This window comes from Euprymna scolopes, chromosome 45 (assembly GCF_053919585.1).
Source record: "Euprymna scolopes isolate OS-2025 chromosome 45, ASM5391958v1, whole genome shotgun sequence".
NCBI classification, from domain to species: domain Eukaryota; kingdom Metazoa; phylum Mollusca; class Cephalopoda; order Sepiida; family Sepiolidae; genus Euprymna; species Euprymna scolopes.
In genome coordinates, this window is record NC_136526.1 from 51,714,868 (window position 1) to 51,730,028 (window position 15,161).

Sequence of the window (15,161 nt, forward strand, 5' to 3'; positions counted from 1 at the left end):
ACAACAAGTCTATGTGCCGCCCCTTCCAAGAGATATTGACGAACTAAAGGCTTAAGTAACGGCAGTTGTGGAAACCATTGACGTCAAGATGCTGGAACGCGTTTGGCAGGAAATGGACTATCGACTAGACGTCTGCCGTGTGACGAATGGTGCTCATATTGAGCAACTTTGAAGATTCCCCACAAAACTTGAAACTTTAACCTTTCCAACGGTACTAATTTCATTTTTCAACTCCTAATAGTTTTTTAGTTATTAAAAATCATTATGTTCCCAAGACTTTTGAAACACCCTGTATATATATATATATATATATATATATATATATATATATATATATATAAGAATTGTGTACACAGATTAGGTCTGTGAACTTCAGATCAATAAAAAAGGAAAATATATTCAAAATCTATGCTCCTCAGAAACCAAGAAATTCACATGAAATCAATATTTGATGTGGATTGATTAATGAATACTGAACATATATGATAGATCCAGTGAATATTATGAGATATTTAAACCTTATGTATTACCATAGTTTGGTTAAATACAAATCATTTTCTTTGTATTTTAATTGATACTTCTAACAAATCCACCATTTTTGCAGCTCATCATTAAAGTGTCATATAAGTTTTTATTATTCTACTATTCACTGCATTTATGTCAATTGGTCCATTAGTTATATGCACTTGCAATAGTTATTTCAACTAATACAATATTTAATAAGCCTAAGCATAGAAGAAAGACATATTCAGTTGTCAAGATTTTTTCCATGTATTTTCATAAATTCTATTTTATGAAACAAAAACTAGTATAATTCAGAAGGATATGATTTCTCTTGTTTTCCGGCTTTTAACTTTACCCAATTTGCATTGTATTGCTGGATATTCTGTAAAATGAAAAAAAGATAAATTTCACAAAATAATTTAATTATATACATGTTCTTCTTAAAATACTAAGATGTTTAAGTGAATAATAGCTACTTTTTAAATAGATTAATTAAGGATAGACGTTTGCACAATTAAATAATCATGCACAATTTTTAAGAAATCCCCAAATTCATTTTTGATTAAAGAAAAAATATAATCAGAATATTTATTGCAATACTTATTCGTGCAGAAAATGAATTCTATTTCTATAGTTATTAACTTTTAATATCAAACTATTTTCATTACAAAAATTTGCAGAAGGTTTTTAAGCAAAATTAATGTGTATTACCTAATTTTTATTTTTTCTCCCAAAGAAAAAATAAATTGTGTTGTAGTATGAATAGTAAAATAAAAATCAAGTTTAATAAAATAATGCATGTCAACAAACTTTTCAACTGTCAGAAAAGTAAATTTACAATTAAGGGAAAATTTGTGGAGTGAAAATTGAAAGGTTACTTGGTCCTCAAATCAAGAATGATTACGCAGGATTGATGAGATACAACAGTGGTGTTTTATCATAGAATGGAAGACGGAGCAAAACCTCTTTACTAGGCTTTACTGAACTAATTTCACAGCCAATAATAAACGTAAAAGCAAATAGTAAAGAGCAGGTAGCAGCAGTAAACGCAAGAGCTGTTAGTAACGAAATGTTGAAGAAGAAAAACAAACTCAGCCCTTTTAAAAAGGAAAAGGAACGTGTGCAAAATCACGTGCCATAGAAACTTTTACTTTTGAAAATTGAAAGGTTGCTTGGTCCTCAAATCAAGAATGATTACACAGGATTGATGAGATACAACTGTGGTGTTATATCATAGGATGGAAGACGGAGCAAAACCTCTTTATAGGCTTTACCGAACTAATTTCACAGCCAGTAATAAACGTAAGAGCAAATAGTAAACATAAGAGCAGGTAGCAGCAGTAAACACAGGAACTGTTAGTAACGAAATGTGGAAGAAAAAACTCAGCCCTTTTAAAAAAGAAAAGGAACATGTGCAAAATCACATGCCATAGAAACTTTTACTTTAACGAAAATATAACAATTTCCTCCCACTAGTAAGAGAGATTGCAAGGTGTAGATTTTTTTTTCAAAGTACAAAGTTATCTTTGAAAGTGGCGATGTGTTTTATTTATAAATACAGTCGCTGGACTGGTTTACAGATTTCGCTAGACTGGCATGGAAACAGTTCAGTATTCGATGGACAGGCAGGTCTCTGCAAATTCTCTATGTTTTCTGCATTAGATGCATTATCAACTGGACTTGTTTCAATCAAATGGGCCGGGTCTCAATTTGTTAGGTCGGGTCGAATATTCTCAGCAGAACCCTGAGGTCCATCAGAGAGTGGAAAACGAGCCAAATGTCTTAGCGCCACTGAATCCTCTCGGCCATCATTATGCCATATTTTTGCATGCGTAGGGTTGGCCTTGAGGAGTTCCACTACCTCAATGATCGGGTCGTACTTGCTCCTGTTACCAAACCATTTCAATAGTACCTCCCCAGGTTTGCAGAGCCAAACATGTAAGGCAGTACCAGTAGAAGAGCGCCTTTCAAATTTGAACAATCGATCGTGGGGAGTTGCATTCGTACTAGTGCATAGTAAGGAGCGAATAGAATTTCAAACATCAGGCAGAACGTCCTGCCAAGCAATAAGGAGTAGCTGTTTAGATTCCAGGGCACATAATATTGAGTGCTAAATAACACCATTATAGCGCTCGCACTGACTGTTTCCTCTTTGGTTGTATGCAGTAGTGTTACTGCACCCAACACCAAGTCGCGCCAGGAAATTTATGAACTCCTCCGACACGAACGATGTTCCTCTACCAGAATGGATGAAAGTGGGGAGTCCAAAAATAGAAAAAATATTCGTCAGGCACTTGATTGCAATCTGCAAAGAACAACCACAGCAAAGGAATGCAAAGGGAAATCGACTGTACTCATCCACGATAGTAAATAGGTAACGACATCCTTTCAAAGATACCGGGACAGGCCCCTTGAAGTCTACAGAGAGGCACTGAAAGGGAGCAGTAGCGCAGATCAGTGTATAGTAGGGCTGAAGAATTGAGGCTTTATTTTTGCGCATGTTGTACACTCGGATGTCATGCGCTGAACTTCATCAATTGAGTATCGCATATTTTGTGATCGTATAAAGTGCCAAAAACGCTGTACACCAGGGTGTATTAATGCACTGTGTATGGCCCTTAGCTCCGCCAAGGAGGAAGCAGCAGCACCACACACTCTCGATAAAGCATCAGCAACAATGTTTTCTCTTCCGGGATGGTGTTTTATATCGTATGAGAACAGGAGAAGCTCCATCGTTTTTGATTTTTCCTCGGTTAGCTGGCTTATACATAAAAGATACGGTTTGCTGATCTGTTATGATAGTGAAGTGCTTCCCAGCAAGGAGGTCCCTCTATTTTCGGACACATTCAACTATCGCATAAGCCTCTTTTTCAACTATGTGTAGTCATATTTCCGACAGGTTTAGTGAGGGGGGAAAGAACGTTACAGCCTGTAAGGGGACGAATTTTGTGTGAATACTTAGGTATCCATTTCGCGTAGAAAGAAAACATACCAAGGCACCTTTTTAACGAATTTCAATCTGAAGGAGGAGGCATTTGCAAAAGGGGTTTCAAATGCTCAGGATCAAGTTGGATAGTTCCGTCACAGATTTGGTATCCAAGCAAATTGATAGAGCGAAGTGAAAACTTTGATTTTATTCAGTTTATTTCGAGATTGTATGTTGAGGCAGCCTTTAAGAAACATTCCAAGTAAGTGTCATGCTCGTCTTGAGTTTTACCGCAAATGGTAATATCATCAATGTAAGAAAAAGTTCCCAATAACTTATTTTCAGAAATAAAGGAATTCCTAAATCGTTGAAAGGTAGAAACCCCATTAGTGACACCATGGGTATCCGTTTAAATTGATACAAACGATTTCCAGCTTGAAAAGACGTGTAAGGCCGATCTTCGAGACAAATTTTTATTTGGTAGTAAGCCTTAGACAAATCAATCGTACTAAAAATATGATACTGGGCAATTTAGTTTATGAGATCCTCAATCCGAGGCAAAGGGTATGCATCAAGTAGTGGGAAACGGTTAATAGTTTGGGAAAAATCAACTACCAGTCGTTTCTTTCTATTAGGCAATGAAGTTATGACAATTTGAGCTGGTTTCAGTGATGTCGTCCTTAAGCAGTTGAAGAATTTCCTTTTCAATATATCGGGTATCCTCCGCATGGTAGTTTCGGGATTTTGTAGCAATGGGTCTGCAATCAGGGGTCAGGTTTCAGAACAATTTTACAGGGGCACAACTGATCTTGGTTAGCGCATAGATTTTTAAGGCATCCTGAGATCCACCAAAAGAAATAGTAACGCCTCGGTGTAGTTTCAAAAACGGCACCCCGAGTATAATGTCCAAAAAGGAGTCAGGAAGCACAGTAAGGTCAATCCCTTTATATTCGCAACCATTGAAGAAAATGTTCTTGGTGCAATATTCAGACAGTTTAAGGGAAACGGCAGATGATGCCATAGAAATTACGGAGTTCTGTTTTAAAGTCGGCAGTCTCATTGTTTTGACAATGCGAGCACTGATAAAATTATCAGAACTGCCGATGTCTATAAGGGCAGTTAACCTTTTTCATTTTAACTCCACAGTTTCGGTGATAGGAGGGCAACTATCACCATCTTTAGCGCTGGCCTCTATGATAGCAGAAGAAGAACATGAATGTGTCATTAGAATAGAACGGCAAACTTTAGAAAAATGCCCAAGTTTACCACAGCTTCAACATACCTTATCGCGTGCAGGGCAAAGGCGGTGGTCATACTTAAGGTGACGTCGCCCTCCACAGTTGCAGCACTTGCCACGAACAGGAAGGGGAGCAGAGAACTGTACCGAGTCACAATCGATTCGAGAATCAGTTGGAACAGAATTTATAGAAATACAAGTGGCCTCCTCAGCAGAATCGGCCAGCACATTTTTAGTTCCCGTAGTAGAAGTAACAGCGACTGCTCCAATCTGGGAGGCATACGATTCCGCGCGAAAGTGAGCTTGTTCTAAAGCCCTAGCACATTGAGTAGCTTCTGTGAGAGTTAGAGTGTCTGTTTAAAGGAGCCTAGCATGTATCAATGAAGACCGGAGGCCACAAATGAATGCATCACGGACAGATTCATCCCTGTAAATGGTGGCCGTTACGTTTTTAAAACAACTGTCAGCGGCAAGTGGATTCAAGGCCTGAAGGTATTGGTCGACAGACTGACTTTCTTGTTGCAAACGCGTGGAAAGCAGATGTCTAGTGTGAATAACGCTTGGAGACTTGTCGTAAATGGCTTTCAATAATTCCACAGCATGTTCAAAACCAGAGCAACCTTTGATAACATCAGCAACAGAGGGACCAATGTTTAAATAGAGAACTTCTAGCTTATCAGGGTTTAACGAAGCGATAGTTGATAAGTAGTAATTAAAGTTGCGGAACCATAATTTCCAAAGCTTGCTGGCCTGATGGTCTGCCGAGGAAACATCAAATTTATCCAGACGAATTATCTTCTCCATGAGGAAAATAAAAAATTAGTACAGTAAATTGTGGTGTTTTATCATAGGACGGAAAACGGAGCAAAACCTCTTTACTAGGCTTTACCGAACTAATTTCACAGCCAATAATAAACGTAAGAGCAAATAGTAAAGAGCAGGTAGCAGCAGTAAACTCAAGATCTGTTAGTAATGAAATGTTGAAGAAGAAAAAACTCAGCCCTTTTAAAAAGGAAAAGGAACGTATGCAAAATCACGTGCCATAGAAACTTTTACTTTAACGGAAATATAACAACAACCAATATATTTACAGTAATTGTCACAAGTTTTGTGTCCGTGTGTTCGCTGTGCATGAAATGCGATTCTCAAAAGGCATGTCAATAAATCTTTTGGTTGTTAGAAAGGGAAATTTGCAACTAAGGGAAAATTTGTCAGAGTAAATTGTCAAAATACTTTAAGTTTGCAGCTCTAATAAAACTGAAAGTTAACTAACAAACTGTTTACAGTGAAATAAGGGGAATGGTAATAGTGGTTTCCAAAAGAATGAATAATCAATAGGGGTAGCTATGTACTGGGGAGGGGACTAAAATTATAATTGTAGAAACTGGTTAAGAGTAGTTTTTTCTAAATGAATGAATATCCTTTAGGGGGTATAGCCGTGTTCTTACCAAAAGCATAAAGTCAGATTAGCAGAACTAATTAACAATAATGATTTGCTTTTAATGCCGTATTTCCTTTCATATATTACCTTTCTAACTATGATTTTTGGATTCCTTATCTTTGAAAACATACGTGGGTGAAATTTAGGCCCAAGAGTATAATTTTTAGGGCCAAAATTGCAAATTTTCTAAAACATCCAGATTCCAAAATAGGGTGTCATAAAGCACAGATTTCTTATTACTGGACCGTAATCAACTCTCTGAAAAAATGGGTTCTTTTATTCAAGTATAGTTGAAAATGCAGATTTCTCTTAGTTTTCATCTAAATTTTATGAGGTACTCATAAGAAAAAAAATCTGAGGGGGGGTCACGGTTGGATGGTATGTGGAGTTTAAGGCAAACCGACTGGCGACCATGTTAGCCTTCTCGAGTACTGTGCAAACAACCTCATGAGTCTTGGATAGTGGGGGAATTGTTGATTGACCATTATTTACTACACTGTTGTAGATTTTCCAGAAATCACAGGTTCCTAATTTCTGTGCTTCGATGCATTTTCTAGTGGTTTAGCTGTCGCTATTTCTTCTATTTTCAGTAAAATAAAAATATGTTTATTTTATTCTGTGATCATAAGTAAAAAAATGCAGAAAATGTCATTAAAATTTGTTGGGTTCCTGAATTTTGTTGAATTTTTAAGTTATTTTTATACTTTGGAAACTGGCCATTTATTTTGCACGTATCTACAAATAAGCGTTGGAGAAGAACAACCATGATTTTTGCAGAAGAACTATTTAACAATAAAAGGAACATGGTAACTGTGGTATTCTTTCCCAGATCTTGCTCGCTTATCGATTTTCTAAAATGTTGCTCATCTGTGCAATCGCGCATGCGCCTGGGACTCAATTAGTCGGCACTTCCTGTTGATTTTTTTCATCGTCATTATCAGTATTGTTCCCCACCTTTTACCATCAAATTTCCATTCAAAAAATAAATATTTCCTATAAACATTGAAATTTTCCTTAACGTGTTAAATAACTTTTTGTTGTTTTTAGAAGCGGTGTTTAAAGGTTTTATTTTAACTGAATCATAAAATCGTTTTCTGTTTTCCATTCACGTATTTTGGGGCCGTTAAAATTATGTTAGAGTAGAAAGATATGTAAAAAAATTTCAATATGAACAAAATAAAAAAAAAAGAAAAAAGCCTTAAAAAAAAAAAAAAAACTAAACAATAAAAACGCTACCATTCTCCCTTAATATGCAATCATGGAATGTTGACTCATTTTTCTATTAAAACAAAGGAATCAAAATGGGAAAAAAAAGAAACAAACAAACAAAAAGAGCTTCAAAAGCAATTAATAAATACTTACTTTTTGTTTGGCAATCTGTTCTTAACAAAGAAACGATTAAGATGAGTTAATTTAAACGAGACGAATTTGACGAGTGGAAGTCAACATTTTAAGATGGCGACCGAAAAAGCAAGTCCGCAGAAAATTAAAAAAAAATATATATATATATTTTTTTTTTTTTTAACATTTTATTGTGATTTCATTATGTTTTTAAATTTGTTACATTTTTTTAAATTACAAATTATTCTTTCATTGTTAAAAATTATTGGCGATTACGCATATTAACTTAGTCGAGCCATTGCCACGTCATAGGAAATATTATTTAAATGTTTATTTGCAGACACATTTTCACATGTAAAATAGATTCAATGAAATCAATATTAAATGTAAGATATATTCAATGTTTTACATAAATAATGAATATTAAATGTAAAATATATTCAATCTTTGTCACATAAAAAAGTCCTATTTAAATATGTTTTGTTGGTGAATCAGAGGAAGAGGCGATTCGAAGTCCGCAGCAAACAGTGTCAGATAAAATTTTAATTAAATTTTTATCACAGGATTACATCGTCAATAATTACGTAAATATAAACAAACTTTTGTGTACGATATATATACCGGTGACGACTCAACGTTTCACTTTTTTTTTTGATAACAGGGTTGGAGGCTATTTGTACAATTAAACGGCGAATCTTCCTATTTACATATATATATATATATATTTAGAAGAAAATATTTGAAAAACTACGTAAATAAACATGAATTTATGGCACTTCTGCATGGCAGTGACATGTATTGAATGTGTGTATTTTAGTTTCAAGAATGGCCGATAGGGGGTGTGTGTCAGCCGAACAGGGGTTGATAACTCGTACCTGTCTAAAAGTTTATGCAAAGACAATCCCTTGGAAGAGGTTTTTGAACAAATAAGGAGACTCTATTCCTTGTAATTGTGAAAAGGCACTATGTCCCAAAAAGCTTTCAATGAAAATCACTCATTGAAAAAAAAGAAATATTATTAAAAGATTTCTATATTTTTTTTTAAATAAATAAAATTATATAAAACTTATATATTGCTACATTGACAAACAAAAACTATATTTTGATATATGTTTATACAATAGGTACCCCCAAAGCAATGTGAAAAAAAGAAAGCATGATTCCGTGATGTCAGACCTGTGTTAACTATACAAACTATGGAAAATCAGAAGCGACTTAATGATTTTTTAAAACCTTTGTTTATCTTCTTCAAACTGCAATTAATAACTAATCCTTGTTATAATTTTGTTAGGTTTTAAGATTTACACAGTTTAATGATTAATAATATTATAAACATTTGTATATTAAATATGAAATACGGTTTTACTGAATGCTCATTTGGATAACTATGGCTTCCATATTTTGTAAAAAGAGACATAAAAAATATGAGGGGGGGCTACAAAATAGTTAATATTTGTGCAATAATATTTTCAAATCGGCTTTAATCTGGTGATAAAATAGCTGACAAGAGCCATGTTCATATTAAAACTTAATATTAAAAAAAACTTTTTTAACACAATTAATTAAAAATCTGTTATAACATTTCGAAATAATGAAATTTTAATCGTTTTAATCTTTTTAAAAGTTAATTAATGTTTACAAAGTTTCTTTTTCTTGGCATTCAACTGATAATGGTATATATTAATTCGTAAAAAAAAAACGCTATTTAAAAAAAAACATAATAATATTAAATTTACATATTTTTTTTAATTGCAACTTAAAGGTAAATTTTTGTTCAATATGTGTATTTACATTTAAAAAAATGCGTTTTACTTATTTGAACTTTCATAATAAATAGAAATTTTGATAGATTTAAATATATTTTGTTTAAATTTCTAACAAAATAAATAGGGGGCACTACTAAAAAAATATTTCCCCTCGTATATTTTACATTAACTGCATTTTATATGTAATTTCATTCTAAAATGGCTAAGTATCTAAAATTTCACAAAAATCTGACCATTAGTTGATTTTTGCTAGATTTATTAAACACGGGTATATTTTCACGTTCAAAATGCTTACTACATGGGAACGTTATTGTAAAGTGCCAATTATGTAAACACGATTTTCGTCTCGCAATTTCATTATTTTCGTACGATGTTTAAAAATTATTACTAGTTTATTTTGCCCTTCTCTTTTTAAATGGTACAAAAGCTATACTGATAATATTAATTTATAATAAAGTTACATCGTTTTACATATAGGGGGGGGGTAATTCTGTGGTTATTTTTGGAGGTGCCTATTATACAATCTTACTTTATGGTGAAAAAACTGAAAAACTATCTTTGTGTAACAAATATTCTCTATAAATTTTGCATTTTTAAATTTTGATATATGTTTATACAATCTTCCTGTGGAAAAAAAAACCCATCATTCTGTGAATATATATTGTTGCGTATAGCTAAAGCCCCACCACTGCCCCCACCTGCCCTTTCTATGAACTCTCCGAAAAAAGAGGAAGACTGGCTGTCTGAAAAAACATGGCGCTCAAAAAAGCTGCTATTACATCATAACTCTGTGTCGTCTTCACTCTGATATTAACCCGTGGACGTAACATGGTAGCAGCGGTGTTTATGGAATTAATGACATCCAAGGAGACCGACAAATCATCAAAGAACGTGTAAGCAGTATTACTTTTGGTTTTAACTTCTGCTATGTTTTTCTTTTATTAGTCGGTCGCTCCACTCTCCAGTAATGGCGCCTCGTGGTCCCGGCAGTCTGTTATTTTTACGATCGTTATTATTGATATCGAGTTGCTGGCGCAAGTGATTCTTACCAAATTTTTTTTTCCTGTCTCTTTGCATTAATTAACGTTCAAATCAAAACACTTCTGCTTGACGGCGATGTCCGTCGAAGAGAATATGACTGCTGCAAATGATACTGTGTCATTGATTAACGATATGTCCGGTTTACACATAAGGCCACCAGAGCGACTCGTATTTAGTGCGAATAAGGCAGACTCATGGAAAATATTCTATAAACGATGGTCCAACTACTCGTTATTGACACGTCTGGACCATAAACCACGAGAAATTCAGGTTGCCCTTCTGGAGAACTGTTTAGGCGATGACGCCATGAAAATATACCAGGGCATACAGTTCGACTCCCCCAGAGACTGAGCGCACTGTAGATGACATACTACAAGCTCTGGAGGAGTATTCCATCGGAATTCTCAACGAAACATATGAGAGATTTGCGTTCCGTCAGAGGAAACAGGGTGAGGTAGAGGCTTTCGACAAGTTCTACAATGATTTAAGGGTACTGTCGAAGACTTGCTATTTCTGTACCCGATGCAGTGACTACTCACTTCTGCGGGACCAAATTGTAGAAGGTGTACATGACGAATTAACCAAGCAGGAGCTACTGAAGATACAGCACCTGACTCTACAGAAGAGTGTTGACATATGCCGAGCGGTTGAAATGGCCTCAACCCACAGCCAAGGAATGGGACTGGATACAGCCCAGGTAATGAAAGTATATGAAACCAGTCAAAAAAACGAACCAGTCTCCAAAAGAGAATGCCAATTCTGCGGCTTGCACACGCGCCAAAGCGCAACAGATGCCCAGCCCATGGCAAATTATGCCATGCATGTAATGAGAAAGGACATTTCGAATCCAAATGTCCCAACAAAGACAGAAGGACGCAAAAACAGAGACAGAGCACACGGATGTATGGAAGCAAGAAACGTATTGCACCCCCACCACGGGTAAACCAACTTCATACATCCTCAACAGAAGAGGATGAAGAATACACCCACGGGGTAAATGCGATAAAACCCCAGAAAACAAAACAGACAAAGGATGCCAAGTGCTTTATGCTTTTGAATAAGAAAGAAATTATTTTCCAGATTGACACAGCGGCATCCATTAATACCCTCCCTGAAAGGTTTGCAAAAAGGATGCAACCATACAAAGGGGTTTTGTCAATGTGTAATGGGTCTTTGATGAAGCCACTTGGTGTATGCCGAAGAAAGATAAAAAAAAAACCCAAAACGCAGCAAACCTACTCAGTGAAATTTGTAGTGTTTAGGGATGAAGATGATTGCCAGCCACTGCTTGGCCTGCGGGCAAGCATACAAATGGGCCTTGTGGAGATAAAGCAGAAGAACTTCCACCATGTCGCAGCAGTCAACATAGAGGAAAGGTACAAGGAATTATTCGATGATCAACTGGGCAAGCTGCTGGGCGTTGCCACTCTCCAGCTCAAGCCAGATGCAATACCAACTATAATGCCCAATCGGAGAGTCCCTATAGCTATACGCTCTGAACTGAAGAAGGAGTTAAGTCGACTGACCACATTAGGAGTGATCAGACCAGTAGATAAACCCACTCTATGGGTTAGCCAACTTGTCATAACAAGAAAAAAAAACTGGACAATGAGAATATGCTTGGATCCTCATGAGCTCAACAAAGCACTCATGCGAGAGCACTACACCATACCAATTCTCGAGGACGTCTTTCATGACATGAGAGATGCAAAAGTATTCACAAAAGTAGACCTCTCATCAGGATATTGGCACGTTGAGCTCGATGATGCATCCAGTGACTTGACCACCTTTCAGACATGTGTTGGCCGATGTTGCTGGCGTCGGTTACCATTTGGCCTTAACTCTTCAGCTGAGATATTCCAAAGAAAGCTAAATGAACAATTCCAGGGCATGCATGGACTTGTTATCATTTTAGATGACTTGGTAATCTATGGGAAAGACCAAGAAGAACATGACAGACGGCTCCACAAGCTACTCCAGAAATGCCAAACAATAGGAGTTAAACTCAACCCAGAAAAACTGGAGACCGGACTAGAAGCGATCACTTTCATCGGGCATCGCATCACTAAAGACGGCATTGGAGTCGACCCAGAAAAAGTAAGGGCTATCACTGACATGCTAGCACCAGGAAACATTGGAACTCTCCGCAGATTCCTAGGTATGGCGAACTACATAGGGAAGTTTATTCCCAATCTGGCAACAGTGACAAAACCCCTCCAGAACCTGACTAAAAAAGATGTTCCGTGGTCATGGTCAGATTCCCAACAAGCAGCTTTCGACACTGTCAAAGCAGCAATTGTGAACTCACCCGTCCTTACATACTACAACCCCCACAAAGAGCTGATTCTCGAGAATAATGCATGTGAGTACGGGTTAGGAGCAGCGCTACTGTAGGTGGACAAACCAATTGCATTTGCAAATAGATCACTATCAGATGCCAAACAAAGATATGCACAAATTGAGAAGGAGATGCTGGCAGTTGTATACGGCCTAGAGAAATTTCACCATTACACACATGGAAGAGAAGTGGTAGTTTTGACTGACCACAAGCGGCTTGTCTCAATCAGCAAAAAGCCCTTATCGAAGGTCCCAAAACTGCTGCAGAACTTCCTGCTACGGGCGCAGCAATACAACTACACACTACGATATAAACCAGGGAAAGATATCCCATTAGCAGATACGCTGTCGCGAGCATCAACAAGCAAGCCAGAGTTGGAAGAAATAATGTCAGTGAATAATCTGACAATGCAGCCGATACAAGACCACAGGCTCGCAGAGATTCGCCAACAGACTGTTGAGGACTCCAACATGAGAGCACTGGCAGAAGTAATCGCTAAGGGGTGGCCGCATAATAAGGAAAGCTTACCCAACTCTGTCAAACTGTTTTTTGATTACAGAGATGAACTCATGGTACAAGATGGGCTAGTACTGCGAGGACAAAGAATAGTCATACAACATGCTATGCGAAGTGAGATGAAACAAAAAGCACATGCCGGCCACCTCGGCATAAATACATGTCTGCGATGAGCGAGGGACCTCATATTTTGGCCAGGAATGTCTAAAGAGATTAGACAATACATCGAAGCCTGTGGCACCTGTGCAACCTATGCAGACCGCCAGCCAGCAGAAGCACAGATCATAGCACCAGTGCCGGAAAGACCTTGGCAACAAGTAGCAGCAGACCTTCTATCATGGGGAGGGAACAACTATCTGATCACAGTAGACAGACATAGCAATTTCTTTGAAATTGACAAACTGGATACGCGAACATCAGAAGCCATGATTGAATGCATGAAAGCGCATTTTGCATGCCATGGAATTCCAGAGGTACTGACATCCGACAATGGTCCTCAATTTTCGTCTTATGCATTCCGAAGGTTTGCAAGTAAATGGCTATTCATACACAAGACAATATCGCCAGGCAACAGTCAAGCAAATGGTGCTGCCGAAGTAGCAGTAAAAATCACCAAACGCCTCTTCCGAAAATGCAAAGTGTCAGAAGAAGATCCATTCCTGGGACTGTTGAACATACGCAACGCGCCAACTGAAAGACTAAATACCAGCCCAGCACAAAGACTCTTTGGTAGAAGGACAAGATCAACAGTACCAGCTGTCGAGTAAAAGCTCAAGCCACTTTATCCACATTCAACTGATGAAGCATGGAGGAAACAGGAAAGGAGGATTAGGCACCATAAGATGGGGAAAGAACTAAAAGGCCTCAACGTGGGTGATAATGTTCGAGTCCAGCCACCCAGTCCCTACACAAGAGAGTAGAGGGAAGCAACGGTCCGAACACGAATGACTGGTAGGTCCTATGAAGTGGAAGCAAGAGACGGAAAACGATACCGCCAAAACAGGCGATTCCTGCGCAAAACGCCTGAGTCAAAACATTCCTTCCCAGGACGCCATCAAACAACACACACAGCTGATGATCACCCTCAGTCCCAAATACAGCCTGACAATCCCATATCACAAAGAGAAAGGATTGCACAGGAAAATTAGCCGACTGAAGAAAACGTTTATGTAAGGAATGACAGCCAACAAGTGACCACATGCTCAGGACGCATTATTCGAAAACCTGCATGCTACAACGAATGAACAATTCACCCTCCCCCATGTGGCCATTTAAAACCCTGTCCCTATCTCTTCTTCCTTAGAGAAAAACAAAATAAACAAACACTCTCCCCAACGGGGGGGGGGAGATGTTGCGTATAGCTAAACCCCCACCACTGCCCCACCTGCCCTTTCTATGAACTCTCCGAAAAAGGAGGAAGACTGGCTGTATGAAAATTCATGGCGCTCAATAAAGCTGCTGTTATATCCTAACCCCGTGTCGTCTTCACTCTGATATTAACCCGTTGACGTAACATATATATATATATATATATATATATTCTTAACCTCTATAATCGTTTCATGTTTTTAAAATTCTACTTTGCTACATTAACACACTAAAATTATATTTCGATACATTAAATCACTCATTGAAAAGAAATATAATTTTAATGTATTAATATAATACATTAAAATTATATTTTGATACATTTTTTATTCAATAAATGTTTCGATTTTGATATATTTTTATGTTATTTATTTTGTTATTATATGTTTTTGCGTTATCGTAAACACTTGTTTATATTTGACATTCACATAATGATGGCCGCTAGATGTCATTTGCTTTCGCAGAACAGGGGTCGGTAAATCATCTCTGTTGCTAATATGCCACTGTCATGCAGAAGTGCCACATATGTTTATTTACATATATATTAAAATATTTTTTAAAAAGTACGTAAATATACAAGTATTTTGGGGGGTATTTTTTTTTATTTTACCGACCCCTCGGCATTCACCTTTAATTTGTCGACTTTTATAAATTATATTTATAAATGTTCTTCAGTTGAAGAA

The 15,161-nt window shown here is 36.9% G+C and overlaps 1 protein-coding gene across 1 annotated transcript; it reads left to right on the forward strand.

The window, feature by feature from the left end:
* The first annotated feature begins 12,725 nt into the window (after positions 1 to 12,725).
* On the forward strand, positions 12,726 to 13,283 carry LOC145269188 (uncharacterized). The gene has a single exon (XM_080124801.1). It carries the CDS (start codon positions 12,726 to 12,728, stop codon positions 13,281 to 13,283), a length of 558 nt encoding a protein of 185 aa, XP_079980927.1.
* Positions 13,284 to 15,161: the final 1,878 nt, after the last annotated feature.

Coding starts and splice junctions, on each gene's coding strand:
- LOC145269188 (XM_080124801.1), top strand. CDS start 12,726: ATGCTGGCAGTTGTATACGGCCTAGAGAAATTTCACCATTACACACAT.